Source organism: Magallana gigas, chromosome 5 (assembly GCF_963853765.1).
Source record: "Magallana gigas chromosome 5, xbMagGiga1.1, whole genome shotgun sequence".
Taxonomy (NCBI): Eukaryota; Metazoa; Mollusca; class Bivalvia; order Ostreida; family Ostreidae; genus Magallana; species Magallana gigas.
The window spans coordinates 30476045-30500230 of NC_088857.1; the positions used below are offsets into that span (position 1 = coordinate 30476045).

The following is a 24186-nucleotide window of genomic DNA, read 5'->3' on the forward strand; positions in this document are numbered from 1 at the left end:
TACTAAACAAAACATTTTAAAACGACCTTACTTATTAGAAAACAGCACTATTTCCATGCCAGGGACAAATATGAAATATACTAAGTATAAACAAATACGGAGTGGGGGATTTTTTAAGGTATATTCAACATTAAGCATGGATAACTTAAGATTAATAATTCAATATCTATGAAAATATTCATTTGTAAATAAAAAAGAAAGAAATACATAACTCTATAGAGAAACAGAAAGACATGACTTAACTTTGGTCGAGAACCTTATAATAGGGATACCATTTGCTCAATACAAGTAATCGGACTTTCCCATCGGCCCATTCAAGGTAAAATACCTTTTTTTATCTCGTTTCTTGAGAGTAACTTAGTATATAAGTTATGCAATCATAGCAGAATTTGCATGATTAAACGGACAATTTATAATTTGAAGCTTGTGCATAATGATTTAAAAGGGACCGATCTATCTTTTTGTATCATAATTTCCTCGGATGCAATATCCCGCTTTGTTAAAAGCACTAGCAGCAATAACCTTTTAGTGATAGCCTCTTTTGACTGCTGTACAACTTAATTTGATTCTTCGTCAGCGAATATTACATAAGTAAGGAGTGAGAATATTTTGATTTATTGAATATATAACAACAAGTCCTATAGAAAAAAAACTTGCATTTTTTTGGCAAAAGTTCAATAGGAGGACCTTTGATTACTCTTCTCTTTGCATTTCTGATAAGTTCGGTCTATAACTTTTAATGACAAAAACTTCTTAAGAAATTTTTATACAACCACATGTTTGAGATACCTTGAATGCAATTAATATTAACAACACAAGTCAAAACATAGTACATTAAGGTTCCCTTTCTTTCAATTTTATGCTAGAGACAAAATGATGAACAGAGGAAATCAAAAATATCAACAAAACATTCACATTTCAAACTTTAATTGAAATTTTTTAAAAGTAATTGAAATGTTGTGGAGAAATATTTGTAGGTGTTCAATACCAAGAATGAAATCCTATCTTAATTTATAAAGCTAAAATATTCCACTTTTCAACATATATTCATGAATTTTGCCATTGTATACCTGAATATCCAGAATGTTGCAAAGTGTCAGCATCAAACATTTTTTTTCAGGTAACTGTGATTTTGAATTGAATACATGCGGATGGACTGTACATGAAGATTCCGTATTTCTGGAACGTAACTTACTTGTCTGTGGTATTTTAGGAGATCTTTATAATTGCGCAATTAACACATTGTTCCAATCCACGGATCCATGGAAACGCAAACAGATTCGTTCCATTAACTTGATCGGTACGTAACTTTGATTAAAGATTAAGTTTACCAGAGTTTTAATCTTTGTTCACATCGATTTTGCAAGAGGCCTATTCATACTTCTATATTATTTCAGATCATTGTGTGTATGATGTGATAAGAAGAAAAAAGATACATAAAATTTCTTAATTAAAACCATATCTCTCAGATCTGATCTTGGCTAAATACAATTTCATAGTTACACAGTAGCAGAAAAAGGACGGAATTTGAAAATTGTGAAAATTAGTACATTAAGAACTAAACTGAAGAAATTTCTGATTCAGGGATGAAATGACTTTTCTACGGGTATTAATGAACAATGAACAATGCCAACCTAAATGTAAATACATCATTCCTTAACAAATTGATGTAAGATATGAATTTAAGAAATTATTATACAAATAACTAATCAAAATAATGTTTACAAGTGTATCTGAAATATAGGAAAAATAATTTTCAAATGTTATTAAAAAGCAGAAATTTATACGCATAGTAAAGGTATGAAGTTTAATATATCAAACTGCAGTGATTTAACTGGGCATCTTGTACCAGTGCCTTTATTATTCATATAAGATAGAGCGACACTTTCTCCTGTTTAAAAGCATTTGGTGAAGTTATGCTACACAAGTTTATGTTTCAAAAAACATGAGGAATTAGCTGTAAAGAATCACAGAGAAAAAGTTGATTAAGAATTAATCGTTTAATATCCTTGACTAATTCTCGTCTTTGTTTTCCTGGTTTCAACATGCCATGACAATATATCGCAAGAAAGAAAAATAAAAAGTAGATATATAGAAATCAGAACACTGAGAATGCTTTAACATAAACCGATATCTTTATTACGTCTGACTGTTATTTAACTCCATATATTATTAAGGTGAGGCGAAATAAAGTATCGCCAAAGACTATAAAAATCGAACATAATTATGTATATAAAACATGTATTTTAATTAAGCATAATGAACAAAAATATGAATACCATATAATGGTCACCGAAAGTCAACAGAGATATGGAAACCGACCACCAAATGAAATTTCTCTTTAATCTTTAATCGTGTCGGGCGTTTCAAACAAAGAAAGAGCAATATTCTTGTTCATTGCAAACACATAACTTCTGCTGTATTACATCACGTCACATGACACGGGGTGGGTTACAGCACAGTAAAGTACATGGTACAGTGCAGGATGACAAAAATCTGATCTGCACAATTGTCTTCATTCCTACTCATGATTCCAAGCATGCTTAATTCCTGCAAAAAAATCCAACGTTTATGCTAGCGCCCGAGGCCAGGGCGCTAGAAAATAGATTTTTAAGCAACACGTTGAAAAGAACCATATATGATATCGGTCATATTTGGCCTCATATTCGTTAATTTTTAAAGTGTTTCAGGCACATTAATTTTTTTACGTTATTGTCATAACATGTACTTTTTACCTATCTATCTAAATTGTTTGGACTCACTGGCACTCTAGGACTTATAAGTTACACAATTTTTATAAAATCATTCAAAAATTGACTCTTTTTTCATTAAACAAGGAAAATATTTTTGTTCCTTATTAGTCTTAGAAAGATATACCTCTAATGAAAATTTTTTGTTTGTTCAAGCATGTACTCAATATTTTCTGAAAGAAAATTTGTCGAAAAACAAGCCTTTTAATGCTAAAAATGGAAAATTGGCGGGGATAAGTTAACTTTGTGATGTCATATTTCTAAATTGTGGGCATTTGGATTCACGGAAAATTATAAAACAACAAACAATTACAGAAAAATGATGATGTTTATTTTATGGCGCCATTTATGCAAAAGCTTGAAAACTTTTAATCCTTTAAAAATGTTTAGGCTTTCCTGAATACTTGAGTCAAAGAACTAAACAACTAGACTTCACAACAGTTTTAGCAACAGAAAAATTAATCCAAAAAGGAGGGATAACTGATGTGATTAGCCCAAAGATTCCCATGTCAATGGAGTATCGATGCCTTCACTACGACCATCTGGTCCTCGGTGACACAGCTTTGGTCCTTGCCTACATTACTGATTTTTATGAGCCTTATGATTTATCGAACTATTTAGATGCCCATGGAAACTCTTCCTTTGTAAAATTTAGCAAATCATCGGTAAACCTTCCAGTTGGGTTCGAGTTCAAGGTAAGCCTAACACTTGTTTTATATTCATACAATACACGCATTCTTCCTTATAAATCAACCAAATCTTCATATTTTAATATCACTGGTTTCTCCGACAGCTTGCTTTTCAATGCTGCAAATATCTCAAGGCATATGTAGAGAGAAAAATAGCGAGAAAAAACGTCTCAAGTTCTCAATTATTTGATTTTAAAAAAAATGTATACTAAAAATCAGTTGCAAATGTTTAATAAAATATAATTGTTCATGTATTTGCATTCATATTTTGTGCAACTCTAGTCAATTCAACAGGTTACATCTTTACATTTTTTCTAACGTTGACAGGCCTTATTTTGCTGTTGTTGTTTCACCTTCTCCGATATTTGCAATAATAGCTCGTAATTTATGTTTTTAAACGTAAGCACTGAAAAAATTAGCGTAGTCGTCTGCTGAAGAGACATATTCAGTTTGTGTGTTCACTGATGGAAATTTATTGGCGCGACGACATTGAAACAAATCATTAAATGCTATAATAATATATGTTAAATCTTATATTGCAACGAAAAGAAAAAAAATCGACATCCTCTTTAAAAACACATTCAGGATTAGCAATGGTTAGCAAGTGCAACAAATTCCTTCAATGTTAAACGATGCCATTTTTCAGCTTGTTTTCCGAGTTCTTGAGTCGCATGGTGATTACGGATTAGTTATGATCGACAACATTACAATCACTTCCGGACTCTGTGGTAAGTACATTTATATGCAGCTATCTATGTCACAAAAAAATTAATTAAGCGGTTCTTGAAAAGCTGCATAAGTTAAGTTTTACATCATATTTTAAAGCAATTAAAAAGTTTTTTTCAAATGTTTATAAAAACATAAAAAGTATTATTATAAATGCTCTTTGATTACATGTGAGTTTGACAAAATAAATGTAAATTCTTCAAGAAAACAAATATTTAGTTGTTGACACCTTCTTTGAACTGAATATAGGTGTCAGACTTCTTCTGCTTGATTTCAAATGAAATGCAAAAAAAAAAATCATTTTCTACATCAATCTCAAAACACCTTTTTGGGAGTTGATTTTAATCAACTCTCCTATGCAGTTACTCTGACAAACCGAAAGTGAAACAGTGTTTGGACCTCAGCACAAATCATTGCTGCTGACAAGACTTAGTTCTTGAAAATAATTGATAAATTCGATGTAATGTATGCTAAAGCATTGTTTTTCAAGGAAACTTATTTATAAATACCTTGAAAAAAGTCAGATTTTAAATGGTACGAACAATTTAAATATTTTTTTGTAGTCGTATGTATTCCTACGCCAGATAGTCTATATAGTCTCGTTCAACTCGACGCTCAGCTGTCTCCGTAAATCCTTGTCGGAGATTTACGGTGTCAGCCGAGCGTTTGGTTGAACGAGACTAGATTTCAATATTACTTGGATCCGTACATACCTGTTAACCCTCCCGCATTGCGCGGGAGACTCCCGCAAAACGGCCTAAAAATCTAAGATCTCCCGCATCCAAACAATCTCCCGCGCGGGAGACAAATTTCTCCCGCAATCGTCGTTGTTTCCCCCATAACCCCGCCCCCCCCCCCATTCCACTGCGGGTTTTTCTCTGATTTTGAGCTCAAAAAGCTGCTGTGTAGCTTGAATATATCAAAATACATCCAAGTACTGTCTACCGTGATCATAGTATGACATGTTATAGTCCAGTTTACTTTTTACGATTACTTCCGGTTTTGACTTAAATCAGTTACGTATTTAGTTATGCATAGGCCTTATAAAAAAGTAAGTAAAAGCTTAAAACATCTTGATTTTACTCTGTAACTCCAAAGAAAACAATACACAGCCAGTGGTGTCACTTAACAGGTGCACAGGTAAAGCACCCAAGCCACGTGCAGTAAGTCGTGACTAATTCTGTCTGGCCAACACAGTCGGTAAAAATCAAAGTGAGTTTGGAACACTGAGTGTTTATACAAGCTACCGATAAAAGTGAAGCTCGAAGAAAAAGTGTAAAAGCATTTCACAAGAGTTTTTAAAGTTTATAGTACCGGTACTATGAATTACGGGGATGCTATAGACATTACAACAGAGATAATTTTTAAAGATACTGGAGAAATATATACATGTTGTTTTGTAAATTAAAAATCTATTCTATATATAAGGCAAAAAAAAAATTTTAATGAATATTATTTACTGGTATTTTCTTAACTGGGTTTCACTGCAAATTCAAAATACGCAAAATAAATTTTCTGTGTTTACCCTAGATGTCAGCATGCAGTGATGGTTCAATACTAAACAATAAGAAGACTTAATATAAAAAGTGGCACTGCACTATTGACTTCTTGTATTGTACCATGCAAACAAAATAATAGTTTTATGAACTTGTACAGCAACACAAGTTGTAACTGCACACTGGAAGTCATAGAAATAATAAAATTTAAAATGACTGCAAATGCATTAATAACAAGGGTAAAATAAGGTATTTAACAGTATTTTTAATATATATATTTGCATTTCACGTGAAAAAAGGTCGTTTACGCAAAATCTCCCCCTTAGCCAAGTTGGTAAGGGGGAGATTCTCCCACATAGCAGCTTTGAAAGGTGAACAGGTATGTATGGCAATTTTCGAGAAATATTTCTATTACTGAAACATAGTTTGATTGAATTAATTTTATCTTTAAATATTATTTAACATGATTCATATGGGGGGCGACATTCTTGTCGGAAAAGTCCAAAAATTCATATTATAGAAATGTGCGTTATTCAAATTAGAAACTACATGTATTTGTCATGCAAAATAACATATCATTGATTTTAAAATAAATAAACATCGACAAAATCAACTCCCGTCAGTTCTTCAGTACTTTGATTACCAGATGTTGATCTTGATCAACATTTCATTTATTCTATTATCAATAAGTACATTATTTATCTCTCATTTAAACTCTTTCTATCAGAAATACTAATTTTCTTTCTAATAAAGAGCATGTAATACCACTGTACGAAATATTTGCATCTCTTCCGTAAAGTCAAATTTGTTGTCAGAGTGTCACTTTAAATTTATATATGTAGCGCGTCCTGCCTAGGAACACGTGTATACAAATACATGTATATTCTCTGACTTTGTAGTGCTTTGCAGTCCAAATGAATTTCTATGTTCACCCTATCGCGATGAATGTATCCCAATCTATAAAGTGTGCGATTTTGAACCTGACTGTTTGGGTGGAGAAGACGAAAACAATTGTGGTAAAACAACATTCAAAATATTTTGTTAATGTTGACGTTAAAAAATACTGAATCATGCAAAATATTCTTTTAAATACAACTAGAAGTGTCTTAACAATTGCATTTTGCCTAGCTCAAAATTGTAACTTCTGCTTTTAATTCGTAGTGGTATATTAAAAATAAATTCTAGGACGTATAAACGCGCACTAAACCACGTACATTATAACTGATTTGTTATCCCTTTCAGATTTCGAAATTCTTGAAGCAATTTGCAAAGATTGCAATACGTCCAGAGGTAATACAGACATTCTTGATAATGGAGGCACCAATGATCAGGAAGCATGTGCTTCAAATGCTTTCAGTTCGAATAGTTGGAAGACAACAGATTTTTGTTCAAATTGTGCCACCAACGATTCCATGTACTCTTGCCCCACAAATTGTACCTCTTCTGGCCTTTCGTTCACATGTACAACTGGTGATGTACCTGTGTATGCAACCTCTATTACTGTATTTGGTTTAATGCAAGATTCTTTAGAATTTAATGACAGTTTTTCAAACTTGGAAGAAATTAATGTAATAGACAGTAAATTGAATATGTTGCAGATAACCTCTGATGTTAGATTACAAATATTGACGATAAGCAATAGTACTATCGATATTGTTTATATAGGTGACAGATTTAACTACCTTCGATTTGTGCGCATTTTTAACTGTACCTTTGTTGAGTTTAATTTTTCTCCCGAATGGGTTCACAGCTTTGAATTTTTCGTTCACAAGAGCATTGTTTATAATCCAAAAAGACTCAATATTCTTGAAGGGGTTCACGCTGACCTGTCTGAAACCTGGGGATTTCCTTTTATGGTAGCAGTATTTGAACACACTATAGTTAATCTAAGCTTTTGTAATTTAGATGTTCAACCTTTGGCCTTTACAATGACAGTAACTTTAGATCTTAGTCATAATAATCTCTCAACATGGCATTATATATCCTTTGTTCAAAACTTGCATCTTCAGAATAATAATATTGAAGAAATTAGGTTCACAAGAGATTTGCGGCAATCCGAAGCTCGGTTAATTTATCTAGATCTTTCAGATAATTATATTACTGTTATAGATGGATATGATTTTAGCGACTTTCCTAATCTTCTTTACTTAAAGCTTTCTAACAATCGTATTTCGGAAATTCATGAAAACGCCTTTTCATTTGTATCAAAATTGCATTTATTGGACTTATCATCCAATCACCTTCATTCTGTAAAACTAAAACTTTTTATTAGTCTTTCAAGTCTTCAATATCTGTATCTTCAGAACAATTTTATAAAAGTTGTGGAAGAAATGTTTGACGGGTTAATAAGCATAGAGCATCTTCGAGTCGATTCCTACACTTTATGCTGCGCGCAACCTAAAACAGTAGGCAAAATACAATGCACTGCACCGGTGAATGATATATCCTCATGCAACAATTTAATTGACACCCCACTACTTAGTACACTTATTTGGTACATTGCTCTTTTAGCCGTCTTTGGAAATCTTTTCGGTCCATTTTATAGGGGTTTTAATTTGAAGTCTAGAAGTCTCTCTTCTTTCGTAATTTATTCCACCAATCTAAGCATTGCAGACTTTCTGATGGGAGTTTACCTGTATATCATAGCCGGGGCTAATTTAAGGTTTAGTGGTCGTTATGGTTTTGAGGATGAAGGATGGAGACACAGCCACATTTGTACTGTTGCTGGTGTTCTGGCTACTCTTTCAAGTGAAGCCTCTGCTCTGTTTGTTCTCTTGATAACCATTGACAGAATAATCATCATACGAGACCCTTTATCAAGTCTGCAGAGAAGTAATTTGGTTTCAAAAATTATGACCGGTACGGTATGGACTCTCTCATTCTTTCTTTCTCTGTTACCACTCTTTGGTAGTGAATATTTTGAGAATTACTATTCTAGTTCGGGTATTTGTATCTCTCTACCTCTGTCGGTGTACCGTAAGCCAGGGTGGGAGTATTCCATGGCATTATTTGTTGGTGCCAACTTTCTTATTTTCATTGCGATATTTGTGGGGCAGTTGGTTATATTTGCTACTGTTGTGAGAATGGGAGTGAATGTTAACTCCAGCCATTCTGCACAAAGAAGGAGAGAAATTAACTTGGCCAAGACACTTGTTGCTGTCGCCATTACAGATATGTTGTGCTGGATACCTGTTGGTGTTATCGGTAAGTCGTTGATCATAGAATCAAAATACTGTAAATTCCTTATATTACGCGAGTACTATAATTAAATGACTTAGATATTACCTGATGATTTTTACAAAATACATGTATTATGATAAGAATAACAGGAGATTTGCTTGTATATCATATGTTACCTAATAAATATACATATCCAACCCTCAGGTAATCAAGTTTTCTCTGTGTTACATGCAATAAGTAATTGATAAACACGACATATAATTTGTAATGATAAAATTGAAATTCTAGTTAATATCAAACTGTTATTAAAACTGCTCCATGTTTTTTCTTCGAATTTAATGTAGGCCTACTAACCTTCAAGGGCACTGATGTCACAGCACAGGTGTACGCCTGGGTCATTGTCGTTGTACTCCCCATCAACTCGGCCTTGAACCCTATGATCTACACGTTTTCTGAAATACTGAGACGAAGAGGGAAAGCATATAAGGTATGAAATGTTTCATATTTTGATTTTAATCAACTTTCTAATGCAGTTACCCTGGAAAACCGGTGTAAAACAGTGTTTGAACCTAAGCACAAATCAAAGCTGACAAGACTCTATACTTGAAAATAATCGATAAATTCGATGTAATGTATTCAGAAGCAATGTTTTTCATGGAAACTTATTTATAAATACTTTAAAAGTAGTCAGTTTTATAAATGGTATGGCCAATTTGGATATTTTTGTAGTCTTTGTATTCTTACGCCAGAGTACAAATAGACTGGATTTCTACAGCGGTATTAATAGCGTTTGGAATCAAGGGGAGACTATCCAATCTAAAGATATCTAGAACCAGTACTTGTGTAAACAAGACTTTATTATTTGTTTGTTAAAAAATTGGTTGGATACAAACTTCTAGAAATATTTCAATTACTGATAGGTAATGCATAGAAGAGTTTGATGTCGTGAATTCTATCTTTAATATTACCTAACATGATTCATGTGGGGTTTTCTATCTATACCTAGGAATTTTAGTCTGAAAAGCACGAGGATTCAGAATAAGAAAAAAATGTGTGTAATTTAATATTCAAATACAGCTAAGAATCTACTTGTCATGCGAAAATACATATCGTTGATTTTAGATCAAACAATAATAAATAAAATCAACTCCCGTCGGTACTTCAGTACTTTGATTTTTAATGAATTTTTTATATCCTTTACAAGACGCACGGTAAACATATATTACCGTTTGGAAATGATTTTTAATAACATGCAAAAAAGTTATAAGAACGTTGTGAACGCATTTCTAAGCATGAGGTGTTGTATTTTTTTTTATACGTATTTAAAACAAACCATTTTTAAATTGTTTATATTTTATCCAAACTAATGCTAACATTGTTTGTGGCTTTTATGAATTTTGATACACCCATAAGTGAGCTATATGCTTGCACATTAAAATCAATTGTTTTTTGTTTAATTGGAATAATGATTTAAAGAATGGTGTTTACTCAAAATGAAAAAAAAAATCCACTGGTGATAATGAAAAATCATCCATTGCATGTTACAGAGCTTCGATTGTAGAAATATTTTCCCATTTTAAAAAAACTAGGTGAATGGTCTACACTGCACGAAAAGTCGCGTTTAATATAATTTTATAGATTCGTTTACCAAATTATATTTCTTGTTTTTAATATAATTTGTGTATAACGTAATATTATATGCAAAATATAATGTCATTTACTTGATTGGATTTTATAATAAAGTATAATTAGATTTAATGCGATATACAACAAGAGTAATGTAGTTTAATAGAAAAAATTATACGTTTCGTTTAAGAAAATTGACATTCATACGTAAATACATTTATACATAAAGTTTAATAATGTTTCTGGTATTCAGGAAATATATATGATAATTGATGTGTCAATAATATGTTATTTTATACAAAATAAAATGTTGTTTACGTACTCATTATTGCAAATACACAAAATCGTCTATATGTATCAAACTATCTGATCATTATGTTCTGATTTAATCATGGGAGGGGTTCGAGACGGTAAACACAAAACATCCTAATGATTATTTTTTCAGACACGTATAAGTAGATTAGATACAATATACAAAAAAGAATAATAAAGTTTAATAGAAAAAATATATAACTATGATAATTTTAGTTTGATCTTTATATGTAAATTTGCTTATACTTGAAGTTTAACTAAGTTTGATTTGCATTAAATATACGTGATAATTAATGTGCCATTAATACATCTTTCATTTAGAATAAAATATTGTTTATACACTGATACAAACAGACAAAATATTATAAAGCATCCAATATTATTATATGCTGCAGCTCTGAATCGAACTTACATGTACGTGGAAGGGGTTTGGGACGAAAAAGAACCCACTAAATTAATCACTTCAAGGAAATATTTCATTTGTAGTAAAAAAAAAAAAAAACTCACAAAGCAAATACAAAATATTTGACTATAACAATTGATTCAGGATGAGAGAGAGAGAGAAAGAGAGAAAGAGAGAAAGAGAGAGAGAGAGAGAGAGAGAGACAGACAGAGAGAGAGAGAGAGAGAGAGAGAGAGAGAGAGAGAGAGTTGAACCTCTACGCGCATGCCAATCAAAAATCGAGAGAATTCTGAACCCGCCAAGCTGCGATGGAGATAACATGTCGGATTCGAGTGAAGTAGCGAAGTAGATCTATCAGAATTTAGTGCTCTTGGACTGATGAATCATCAGATTCGTACTTCGACGAAATCTTTAGGAAAACATCCATTGTCAAGACTATTGTCAAGTGTCGAAAGGGAAGAAAAAGTCAACACCATGTCAAGCGCTCGTGAGAAACAAGATGGCGAAACAGTCCCACAACGTCAGTCCTTTGCCTCAACTTCTGTTCTTACATGTAGCAGCACCTTGGAGATAGGTTCGCCGGCCAGTAGTACCAGTTGTTTAATAGGTATGGTGGTGATTACGGTATCGATAAACAAGCGTCCCATTAACACATGCTCTTGTAATTTTATAGTTACTTCCCCTTGTGACCATGATTATTTCCCTTGTAAGAAGTACAGTCAACTCGTAACCAAACTGATTTGTAATCAAATAGTCGGATAGTCCGAGTGAAAAATAACTTCAAATTACATGATTATGCCCACAGTCATAACTTTTTAATATTGATATTCATTTAAATAAATATTGTCGTGTATGTCATATTATCAAATTACCATACAGTGAGGTTGCCATTAACGAATCGTCTCCATTACCGAATCACTTTCAGATAAACAATTCTGTATTTTTCTATTAAAGGTTCAATACTTAACTTAACATATCCTGTCATGTAGAATTATTCTTGTTTAAATAATTTATCATGAAATTATTAAATTTTATCTTGTTTTATGTCGTAATTTCTAAACAAACATGAACAAGCTTTTTGAAGACGCAGACAAAAAGCATGCGTGCAGCTGACTACTTTCACTTTTCGGTTGAGCTCTGATGTGAACGGCTCATTGTATGTAAGCATATTTGGTATAGATGTTTAATAAAATTATCTGTCTACAAGCACTGAAAGGGTCAAACAATTTCTTATTCAGAGAATAATTATATTGGCTATAATGTTGTGGGTAGTCAGGGCTCCAATAACGAATCACTGAGATGGGGGGGGGGTCATCGGAGGGATCATGTCAAAATTAATTGATACCGCTACGATTATTTGCACATCTGCTTCAATAAAAAAAACCCAGAAACAACAATAAAAGATTTTAAAAACACATCTCGTTCCCATTTTCTAGAACATTTTTCCATTCGATTATGATTTCAACCATAGTTTGGTTTCCCCAATTCCCTGTATTAATTAATACGGATATTTATTGATTTAAAAACCCATGCCTTTCAAATTAAAGTTATTCGTATTCGATGTCATTTAGTAGTTTATTTCCTAAAAAAATTAATTTCCTTGAACATGGATCCAGTTTGCAGATTCACTATACTTTTTTATTTTTGTTTTAAAAAATTTTCATAAGTACAAACGATCGCTGATTCCATACATATATTTATTTATTTTCCTTGAACACCCATCCAGTTTGCACATTCAGTCATTCACTATACATTTCTAGATTTGTTTTAAAATATTTCATAGTACAAATGATCGCCGATTCAAAAACGTCTATCTTCCTGGTATTTGTTCTTCCATTTCTATCCGTGGGGGTCTTCTTTTTTTATTGCTGGATGTCAAAACTGGGTCCTGTTTTTGTTTGTTTTGTTTTTTTTGGTTGCTTAATTATACAATCACTAAACACATTTTTAGGCAATTTTGTGTATTTTAATTTGTTTACTTTAAAATCGCCCTTGGATATGCTTCTAGATCTTTTAAAACCTTTTTTTATAATTAGTTACCGTGTGTATATATTCAAATTTCAACCTTTCTAACGTACGTGCTAAAAAATCTTTAAAAAATTCGGAATGGCTATTTTTTTTTTAATAATTAAAAAAAAATGCAGAAATGTTAATTCATTTTTTTCTTCTTTTTTTTTTTTTTAAATTTTTTATTCGTGAGTTATTTTCCTCACGATATTCTTCAAGTTTTTATATGTTTATTTTATTTTTTTTAAGTGTCGTTGCGCTGCATTAAAAATTTATGATGTAGTATATGTTATAAAAACCCAATCTGATACAATCAATGTTGACACATAATTTCAATGCAAATAACTTAAACCCGTTGCGACACAAACTTCATCATTCTGTGAGTTCTATGAACTGAATAACGTCACTTGTCTATGCAATTTTTGGCAAACCCTCGTACATGTCGTATTTCGTTTTTTTTCTTGATCCATTTACATGCCATTGTATATTTCTTTGTAATTTCATGAAAAGATATTCATATACACGTATCTCATAAAATTGACAATATTGATGACTTACAATGACTTAAAACTAATTGATTTTTAATAAATTGGTGGATCAAAGTTTACAAATCATGCAGTCATTTTTTTTACCTTTGAATTCATTGTTATTTTTTCATGAATTGTCGGTTTCAATAGAATGAACACTTAACTCAAAATGAAAAAAAATATTAGCATTTCCATTTTGCTTATTCATGCTTTAAAGCATATTAAAACTTAAAAAAAATATTTCGACACTGTCCCTAACAAAAACTAATCAGCTGTATATCACGTGATTCGGTAATGGAGAAAATGATCCGCTAAAGGAGAAAACATCGTTCATCAAAATACAGCGATAATTTTTTTTTAATCATTGGTTGTTGGGAAAGAAATATATGATGTTATGAGTCAAGTATGGTACAATAAAACAATGTTGTATTATGAATTTAACTCGGGCTTGGTTATGTACTATCAACGCGAATTTACTTAGTGATTCGATAAAGGCGACCTCACTGTATTATCTACCGGTATAAGTATTTGTACTCACAGATGCTTGGGGACGGGACCCCCAACCCCCATATTCACCTTCACCCTCCCCACATTCACAAGTTATTTTTTCACCATTTGACACCTTATGAAATTAAAGAGACCGTCATTTCCAGTCGGTCAGTACTTTTTCAGTTATGAGCCCGTCCTATGATATCGCGGTAGTTATGTTATTCTGTTAAAAAATCTATCAATACGAAAATATCCCAGAAACTAATGTTTTGTGAGTGTTTATACCTCAGTAATGTTTAACGTGTCTGTTTTCAATGTCTAAAAATATTCCGACGTCAAATGTCAATTTCAGCGCGTGCTACTATAAGTAAACAGAAATACCGCGATACCATAGAACCAGCAATATGATAGAAACAAGTATAAATAATTTAAGGATTTCCTAGCGAGGTGTCAAATTTTACAAGATGGTGTCTGCTGACATTGCAAATTCTTTGCTTTTTATACCAGGGGTATATATTTTATTTCTACATAGCTTTTGCGTTAATTGTGTTTTTTAAATGTAGCATAAATCAACATATAGTTAAAAATAAATGATAAAAAAATAACCCGAGAATGGAGGGGGGGGGGGGCAATGATTAAACACACAAGTTTCAAATTTAATCAATGTTGATTATAATTTGTCCCAAGGCGGGCAAGTTATTGCTTCCATCATTTTTTGATGATTTTTTATAAAAATACACCTACACTCAAATAGAAGTACAGTTGAAATCGATGAAATGGAAAATATATCCAAGATATCTCCATTCAATGACACATCACTTTTCACTCATAAAAGTTCACAGGAAGGTAAATAAATTTCTTACGGAAATTTATAATAGGAAATGTCTACATCTTTTCACCATCTGGAAATCACTTGGAATATATACCTTGCACAATTTTTCGTTATCCAGGCTATTTCATGACTGGTGCAATGACAAATCCCCATAGACTATTTTGAGTTGTATATTGAGATCTGAAGGGGCAAAAGCCAAAGGGGTGTTTCAAAACAGATAATCTGAAGATATTTCAAATCTATTTTGAGGATGAACATAATTTGAGCACATAGGTATTTATGATTATCAAAATGTCAAGAAAAAGTGAACGAAGAAAAAACTCGGGACAGAGTGTAGCTATTATCCAAGAATTGCTACCCATTATAGTCACAATCTGTGACCTATTGATTTAGAGTCGGCTTGGGTATACGAGTCGGTTTGGGTACGACTTGACTTGATTCCCCTTAGAGGCCTAGAATAACTCTTCAATGCCTGTATTTTGATTTATTTTCACTATTTTGATGAATAGGACCAGCATCGTGGCCACTTTTCAAGTTGAGAAAGATTGAGTTTCAGCAGGAAAAAATCTTGGAGGGGCAGAAGGAAATCATCGCTAAATACTCTCTGAAAGTAATCCATCGCAAAAGAAAGGAAATAAGAAAGTTAAAATATGTGTACCCAGCCAAGTACATGTAAGTATATTTGATGTCAATAAAATATTGGTCTGATTTGCTATATTTAACATAAAACCGCAAAAAAATATAGGGATGGGACAATACACCAGTGCATCACGGTATATACTTTGACGATATTTGGATCGATACATTTACCATTATACAACGATACCGTAGCGAACTTTTTTCAGTGATTAATCTATTGTAGCTTTTTGTTTAAATGTTTTTTGAATTAGGTTTTGCTGGAATCTTGTTGGGGGGGGGGGGGGGGGCTAAGAATTAGAGGATTATGAGGTACATTCTCTGACAAAAAACAGGAAATAAAACAGTAGGCTTCATCTGAACCCAACATTTTACAAAGCTTTGGCTAAAATAGATAAAAGAATTGGCCTTCAATTGGGTGATAAAGCCTTTCATTTTTGTTGTACACCTGATTTCCACACCTTAAACTCATGATGTTCTGTATACCTTACTGATTTTTTTTTTGCATGTTTGAATGTAATATTGCTGAGACATAACATACATATATTTGATAAGCATAAATGTTGTGACTGGCTTGTATTTTAATATATATTCAATCATTTGTACACATCTAAAATTTTTGTTAATTGTATTATACAGGCTTATACTGTAATGTACATGTGGAGCGTATTGAGAGGAGTTATCTCAATATCAGCAACTATATAATTGTATGGCCTTGGTATGATATTTTGTGAATGCATACTTTCAGATTGCTGTTCATGATGGATACTCCCATGGAATTTCCCTAGGATTGTAGTGAAAAATGAAATCTGATGATGGAAACCAAATATTGAAGTAAAACTTTTTAAAGAATTAATAACTTAGACCACACCAATAAAAATGTTTGTTTCACAGTTTGTCAGATCCCGCGCTCTTGTATTTAAATAAAACTTTACAAATAATATTCTAATTTTTTTGCAATGTTATATTTTAGATGCAATAAACAGATATTTCCTGTCTATGCAAGATAAAGGAAGGAGAGAGTCGATTCTTTCAAGAAAGGATCCGGAATGGATCTGTATCAAAGGAAACAAGGGTATGCCCAATTATATGCACTGCATGTTTTGAGAGTCTAGACCATACATATGTTCAAATGTCCCTGTTTACAACTGTCAAAATCATGAGCTTGTATTGAAGTTCTAATTTATGCTGTATTATATACAGTGACTGTTCTATTGATTTAACTTACCTTTTAAGATTAATAAGGAGTTTTGATGTATAAATCGCATTTGCAGATAAGGCAAGAATTAACAGAAATGTAAATACTTGCCCCCTTCAGACAAGGGAGGGAATACTACATTGCTGTTGTTGATCGGCCGGTCCACCAACAATTTCCTTTAACGCAGAGGTTGCTCCTATTGATATGAAATTTGACACACAGATTCATCATAATATTTTGGTCAAGTTTGATTTAGAGTCTAATTGAGCAATTTTTGACAGAGTTATGCCCCTTGGATATGGGAAAATCCCAATTATTTGCTTTTTCGTTCATTTCTCTGTAGAGGTCTCCAAGGAAGAAGGGGACAATTGTGTTTCACAAATATTTCTTGTTTTTTGAAATATTTAGTCTCATAACTGCAATAGTGTGTGCAGACAAATTTTCATGATGCACAAACGCCTGTTACTCCTCTTTCAAAAAACAATGATTTAATGCTTAAATAAATTGTCTGAGGAATTTAAAAGAAAAGCCTGAACATTTTACAAAGTTGGTTTTTTAAAGACAATATGTGTGTATAAACATGTGTATTTATGTGTGTATATATGTTGTAGAAAATGGAAGTTATACTATAGACAGGCTGTCAGGCTGTATTTAAACAAAAGACCTCCTGGGATGAGGAGAAAAAGAAACAAGTAGAACCTGTATTTCTTGTCGAGTACTTGATGATGTCATCAGAATATAAAAATGATTGGGAAGATGACACAATATATGAAATCACATCTCTAAAGTGGCGCTCTGACGAATGTTTAATTGGACACCAAAAGTTCTGCTCTGAAATCCAAATGTTCAAAAAGGCAAAGTATAAGACGTATAAGGACCAACAATGAATCATCTAGAGACAAACCAGAAAATATATCAAATGAACAGAAATGGGCCATTTGAGATTTTTAAAAGAGTTGCAACTGTCATGTATAATTAGCTCACCTGAGCTGAAAGTTATTATATGGTTTTACTGATATGCAAGCATTTTGACATATACATTGTTGATTGTATAAAATTGTTAACTCCGTCCCATGGACAATTTTTGTTCCTCGCAAGAGGTTCATATTTTGATGTAGGTTTATTATTCATGTATAAAGAGTTGTTTAACACTTCTTGAGAACTGCAAAGCTCAGTATGTGATATGACTGTAAAATCATTGCAAAATAGCTTGATGTATTGTTGTAGTATGATGAACCTAAAAATATGCTGGGTATTTTTTTAATTACAGGATCTGATATTACTTGTTCAACTCATACTGTTATATAAAAGAATATTCATTTTGTATTTTTTTATTGTTGAATTTTTTTTATGCTGATCAATTACAGATTAAATTTGGCCATTAGGATCTTCAATTTTTGTCATATTGGCATGTAACCAAGTCATACTTTTTTTTTTATCTCAGTTTATTTACAAATATGTTTAAGTTTATTTCCAGTAATTAGTGCATACATCTCTATAGCATAATAGAACTGAAGACAATAGGAAGTTATTTATTTTTAAAGGGAGCTCTGTTGGCAGTTAGTTGCAGATCTTGATACCCAAGTAAGAGAAAGGTGGCGTCTCTGACCGATCCTTTTGCTCTTGCTTGTGGGCGAGTGAGGCTTCCCTGTCAAAGGCTTGTATAAGTTTAAACTCATAGATCAAATTATTAACTAAACACATATATGAGTGAAATAAAGTGGTTATTTTAATGAATATTTTATCATAAATTGTTTCTTTTGTTCTAAGTAAAGATTTAAAGACTAGATTTTTGATAATTTATTGAGTAAAGAGTAGTTTTTATGGACATCTAGGCAGTTATACAGGACTTTTTGTATGTATATCTTTCAGAGCTTGTTCCTGAAACTTGGGCGTAGACTAGAAAATTTACAGAAAAAATACAATTTTTATCTCAAGTTATTTTAATCTACATATTTGTACAAGTTTCACTTATATAATTTATTAGCTTAACTAGCTCTATAGTGAACAAAATTTGTTGTTAAAAATATACAGGAGACAATGCAAGAGTATTTTTAAAGGACTTTGCTGGCAGTAAGTTGCAGATCTTGATACCCAAGTAAGAGAAAGGTGGTGTCTCTGACCGATCCTTTTGCTCTTGCTTGTGGGCGAGTGAGGCTTCCCTGTCAGTTTCTTACAGATGCAAGGAATAAAAAAACAAGACTTGATATAAAGACATTTCTGAGTAAAATAATGGGGAACTGTTTTCTTTTTATGATAAGTAAGATTGAGTTGAATATTTATAGTGTCATAACTATATTTTACATTCTGTTCATGCATATGCCAGGTCTTATTTCAGACCTTAATAGGATAGACTAGAAGAATTTTTATTGAAAGTGAATTTTAAGCAGGAGATAATGAAAGAGTATTTTGAAAAGGTTTTGCTGGCAGTAAGTTGCAGATCTTGATACCCAAGTAAGAGAAAGGTGGTGTCTCAGACCGATCCTTTTGCTCTTGCTTGTGGGCGAGTGAGGCTTCCCTGTCAGTTTCTTACAGATGCAAGAAATAAACAAGACTTGATAAGACATTTCTGAGTAAAATATTGGGGAAACTGTTTTCTTTTTATGATAAGTAAGATTTAGTTGAATTTTTATAGTGTCATAACTTTTTTAAATTTTGTACATGCATATGCTTGATCTTATTCCAGACCTTATTAGGATAGACTAGAAGTATTTTATTGAATTTCCATGATTTAAATTTACCATTTCGCCAAATTTTGATAATCAATTATTGTTTGCATTGGAAGTTTGTGTAAATTAAAATTACTTTAAATACGTTCCAAAATGTTAACTGAATAGTCTGGTCATTAGAATATGTATTTTTCTTTTCTGTATAATAAATTTTCAATATTATAATGTAAAACCTAAGGATTTTTTTTTAAAATCACATGAAGTGTTTAAAATTAGAGATGCACATGTACATCCTATTATTGAACAATTTGTTCATTCAATTTAGTATAATTTGGTATTTGTATGCATCATATATATAAATATATAGGGTTTTTTCAATGCTATTACATATATTATGATTGTTAATATATATCTTCTCTGAAGTGGTTTTCATGGAAACTCTTATCTATTTGCAGTTATGAACTATAGAGTATGTATGTAGTATGTATGTTTCTATGAAAACATGCTATTTTCAAAATACATGTACTAGGAAAGAGAATTTGTGTGTGCGTGTGTATGTATTTTAGTGACCAGTAAATAAGTAAAAAAAATTTGATTACTTCAGTATTGTCAACTTTCAACAATTGCTTTTCTTTATCCACATGCATTATATAGAAAAACTGACTTTGTGTTGTAATTTATGTTGTATATGAAAATACGCAAGTTAAGCTAGAATTTGTTATTTGCAGACCATGCAGCAATTTTTATGGGTCTGTTTCAGTTGTGTTTTTTTCCCTACTAGTCCATATAGATTCCATTATTTCCATTTAATGTGTATTAGCCTGCATTTGCTTAAGTCAAATGTGCATTTCACAATTCCAAATTTGGACATTTTACCTAAGTATTTTTTAAGAACTATATCAGAAATTGTAATGGCATCCATTCCATATGTATCTGATCATGACGTACGTATTGTAATTTTCTAAATTGTGACTTTTATGCTTAAAACTTTGAAATGTTTTGCTCTGTAAGAATACATGTATTTATTTTTTTACATCATTGAGACTTTAACATGCAATAAAATCTAATCTTAAGCGGACTTGTGTGTGATTTTAATTTTCAAAAATGATAGCAAAAACAATTTCAAAGAAAACAACTGGATGTTTGAAGTTATATAAAGATGTATGCGGTGGTATAATTATTTAATTAAACGAAAATAATAATGACGTAAAATATATACAATTCCAGTTTATATTGGCAGGTTTAATCAAAATATTATCGTCGCATAAACAAGAGGTATAATGTAAGTTGATAAAAGCGTTTATTTGAATGTTTTAGGAAGTTTAAGATATCCGTATATAATTTAATTTTTGACAGTTTTATAATGTAAAATGTAAATTAAACGAGAACAAATAATGAATTAAAATTCAACTTTAAATTTTATTAACCAAACAAATTTAATATATCCATTAAACTTAATTTTTTTGAGCATGTTTAATGAAAATTATACGTTTTATATACAAGAGGTATAATGTTAGCTTACGGAACACTTAAATCTGTACGTATGAGTAAGTTTACAATTTTTCCGACATTATTAAATTTGTTCTTTTACGGAATCCAGTAAACTCATATTAAATGCTAATTATTTTTAAACGTTTTCGGGCACACAATATGTAATACTACATACTTAAATTTTAAATAATCGTAACGTTTAAATTGCATTTAAGGTGAAATTAAACGCGACTTTTCGTGCAGTGCTACTTTTTAAATATTTAAAAGAATTCATTTGGAATAATGATTTTAAGTATGATATTTTTACTCAGAATGAAAACAAATTACTTTTCAAATTACAGTGATGATAATGAAAAACAATATATTGTATTTAAAATATAGGTTCGGCGTTTTTTTTCTTCAGAATTTGAAAAATATATCTTATTAAGTACGTGTAAACAATTTCAATCAAAGGTCTAATTTGCAAACTTATAGTTTGTTTTATTGAATCTTTGACTCGTTCAACTTGTTTTACTGAAGTTTTGACTCGTACAACTTGTTTTAATGAAGTTTTGGCTCGTAAAACGTTTTGTACTGAATGGTTCTTTTTTACACGTACAACTTGTTTTACTAAAGCTTTGACTCATTCTACTTGTTTTGTTGAAGCTTGACTCGTACACTGTGCTTTATTGACAGAACGAACACTTACAGCAAAGAACTATTAGTTCAAGTACATGTACAAAGGAAGATCAAAACCTCGGCGAAATAAACCAGGTTTGTTATACATTTCTGTGTCTTTAGTCTTTATGAACACTTCTACATGTGGCTTCCACACATTGGGCCGTTTTGTATTGGATAAAATTTGCGACAAGATGGAATACTGAAAAGGTCATTATAAATAATTTTTATGGTAATATGGGTTTTGCATGATTTTGTCGAGTCACAATTACTAAAAGGGACATGGTCACGATTTTGGTCAAATTCTATTTTTTATGATTTTATTATTTACAACGCTTTAGAAGTGCATATCTAATGATCAAATAAAATTTGAGAGTCAGTCGTAGAGTTATAAGCGAGATACAGGGCTCACAATTCTGTGGCATGTAAACAAGGCCCGTGCCCTGTTTTTGTTTACATAGGTTCAATATACCAGTAAAAAATCTTTTTCCAGCTTATTTGACTATCTTTTTATTTATCTTAAGCATAGATAAACAGTTCCTAACGTTTAGCACATTCGATTTAGATTTAAAACTGAAATTTTGACTTCAACGTTCAAAATGTAAACAAACGCTTTGTTTACATAGCGAAGAATTTCAAGCTCTGTAACTCGATTATAACTCAACAAATGACACTCAAATTTCGGTTGCCTATTAAAAATGACTTTCAGAAACATTGTAAATATTAAAATCGGAAAAATAATTGTTGACCAAAATCGTGACCATGCCCCTTTAAATTATCAGTAGTCTTTGGAAAGATGTAACGACACTAAGAAAAGGTTAATCCAGAAATTTTTTCAAAGGTGGGTCTGAAGTGTTTTTAACTTTTCCGGGGAAGGTGGGGGTCCGGGACATTTTAATTTTACAAAGCAAATTTGAATTTTTCAGCCGGGGGCGGGGGGGGGGGTCCGGACCCTCCTGCTCCCTTCTAGTTTCGCGCATGCAATCTAGCTGTCAACGGCTGTAAAAATAAATAGACAACCATCAGACATGCTATCAAGACGTAAAACTGTTTCAGTAATATGTTCAAGACTAATAATGTGTACAACTGGATCTTATTGGAATAAAATATGATCATTTATGTTACCAGTATTATTTAATGAAGACGCTAGTAGTTTGTCTGATAATTATAAAATGTATTTTTGCGTTTAGATTATACATGTACGTATCAATCTCATTAAAATCCAGGTGTCACTTGTTGATGAAGGAACGTCGGGACAATCTGAAGATTGCATGACGCCATCGCCAGAACGACCGGAAGCCCTCGCTGAGGAATATATGTGATTGATTAATATGATATAAATTTAAAAAACAAAATCGATCAGTAACCATGTATCCGGAATATTTTCACTTTAATTTTTTATCTCTCTCATATTTATCCGAACATTTTTGTATGTGTGCTAGATCATTTTTTTTTTAATTGCAAAATGTAAATTATGCTAATAAAAAGGTTTTCATGTTTACTTTATTTTTTGCAAATTTTGCAGCAAGCGAAAAATAAAAACCCCACTGGATATATGGTCTAAATAATCAACATACACTTACAAAGGTTGTTGACTCTTGCAATAAATGGTCATTGCGTTAGTAGGAAGTATTAACTTTATTTTAAATTATATAAAATCATGGATTACAGAATGTTTACATAATATATCAAAGTAGTTACTGGCGTTTTTTTTTAATCATTGGAAAAAAGGCCCTAGATGAAATCCTTTTGATTTAAAAAAAAAAAAAAAGAACAACCAAAAAATTGTCAAATCTGTTATGGCCAATGTGATAGAAATGGCTAAAATTAAAGCACAAGCTGCAAAATATTTACTTGAATTTACTTTGCTTACCTTTTTTCTTGTCAAACAATGAAGAAAGCTGCCAGTTATTCGTTCATCAAGCTAGATTGTTCCTGGTCGTGCACAAAGAAATTAACACCAATGATAAAAATTGAAAAATTAAGAAGTTGTTGGTAATTAAGCAAATGTTTGTTAAAGATGCCTTTTTTCATAAAGTATATTTATATCTGTTCATAAGTAGAATACTAGTACCAGAGATATGTAGAATTTTAAATATTTTTGTTGAATGTATTTGACAAAATAGCAATAAAAAGCAAATTAAAGGGTTTGTTTTTCGTGAATAAAACACATTAGTTTGGAAACAGTTTGAAATGAATTGCCTTCAAACATTTTAAAATAAATAACGCAAGAAAAAATTAATTTACATCTTAGGACATCATCTGAAAGCAGTTACCATGCACTAAGGGCGGTAACTCCAACTTTTATTTTATGTACATAATATAATGCCAAAAAACTTGTACTGGACAATACAGTCAAACTGATGATTGTTTCAGGAAAACTATTAATATTTGTTAGTTTAAAAGACATTAGGTATCTGAATTCTAAATATATATACGAAGAATTTTATTATTTGGGACAAATCTGTTATGGCCAATGTGATTGAAATGGCTAAAAT

General features: G+C 31.5%; 1 protein-coding gene and 1 long non-coding RNA gene across 2 annotated transcripts; both read left to right on the top strand.

Annotated features, from left to right (window-relative positions):
* The first annotated feature begins 1132 nt into the window (after positions 1–1132).
* On the top strand, positions 1133–23180 carry LOC105332717 (G-protein coupled receptor GRL101). The gene is made up of 8 exons (XM_034467500.2): positions 1133–1300; positions 3141–3445; positions 4086–4167; positions 6561–6677; positions 6904–8865; positions 9186–9328; positions 21707–21784; positions 22915–23180. Exons 2-8 carry the CDS (start codon positions 3257–3259, stop codon positions 23008–23010), a joined length of 2667 nt encoding a protein of 888 aa, XP_034323391.2. The 5' UTR covers positions 1133–1300; positions 3141–3256; the 3' UTR covers positions 23011–23180.
* Positions 11456–20613, top strand: LOC117691124 (uncharacterized). The gene is made up of 5 exons (XR_010714092.1): positions 11456–11789; positions 15547–15709; positions 16422–16507; positions 16647–16748; positions 17483–20613. It is a non-coding gene; the product is annotated as an uncharacterized lncRNA (long non-coding RNA).
* Positions 23181–24186: the final 1006 nt, after the last annotated feature.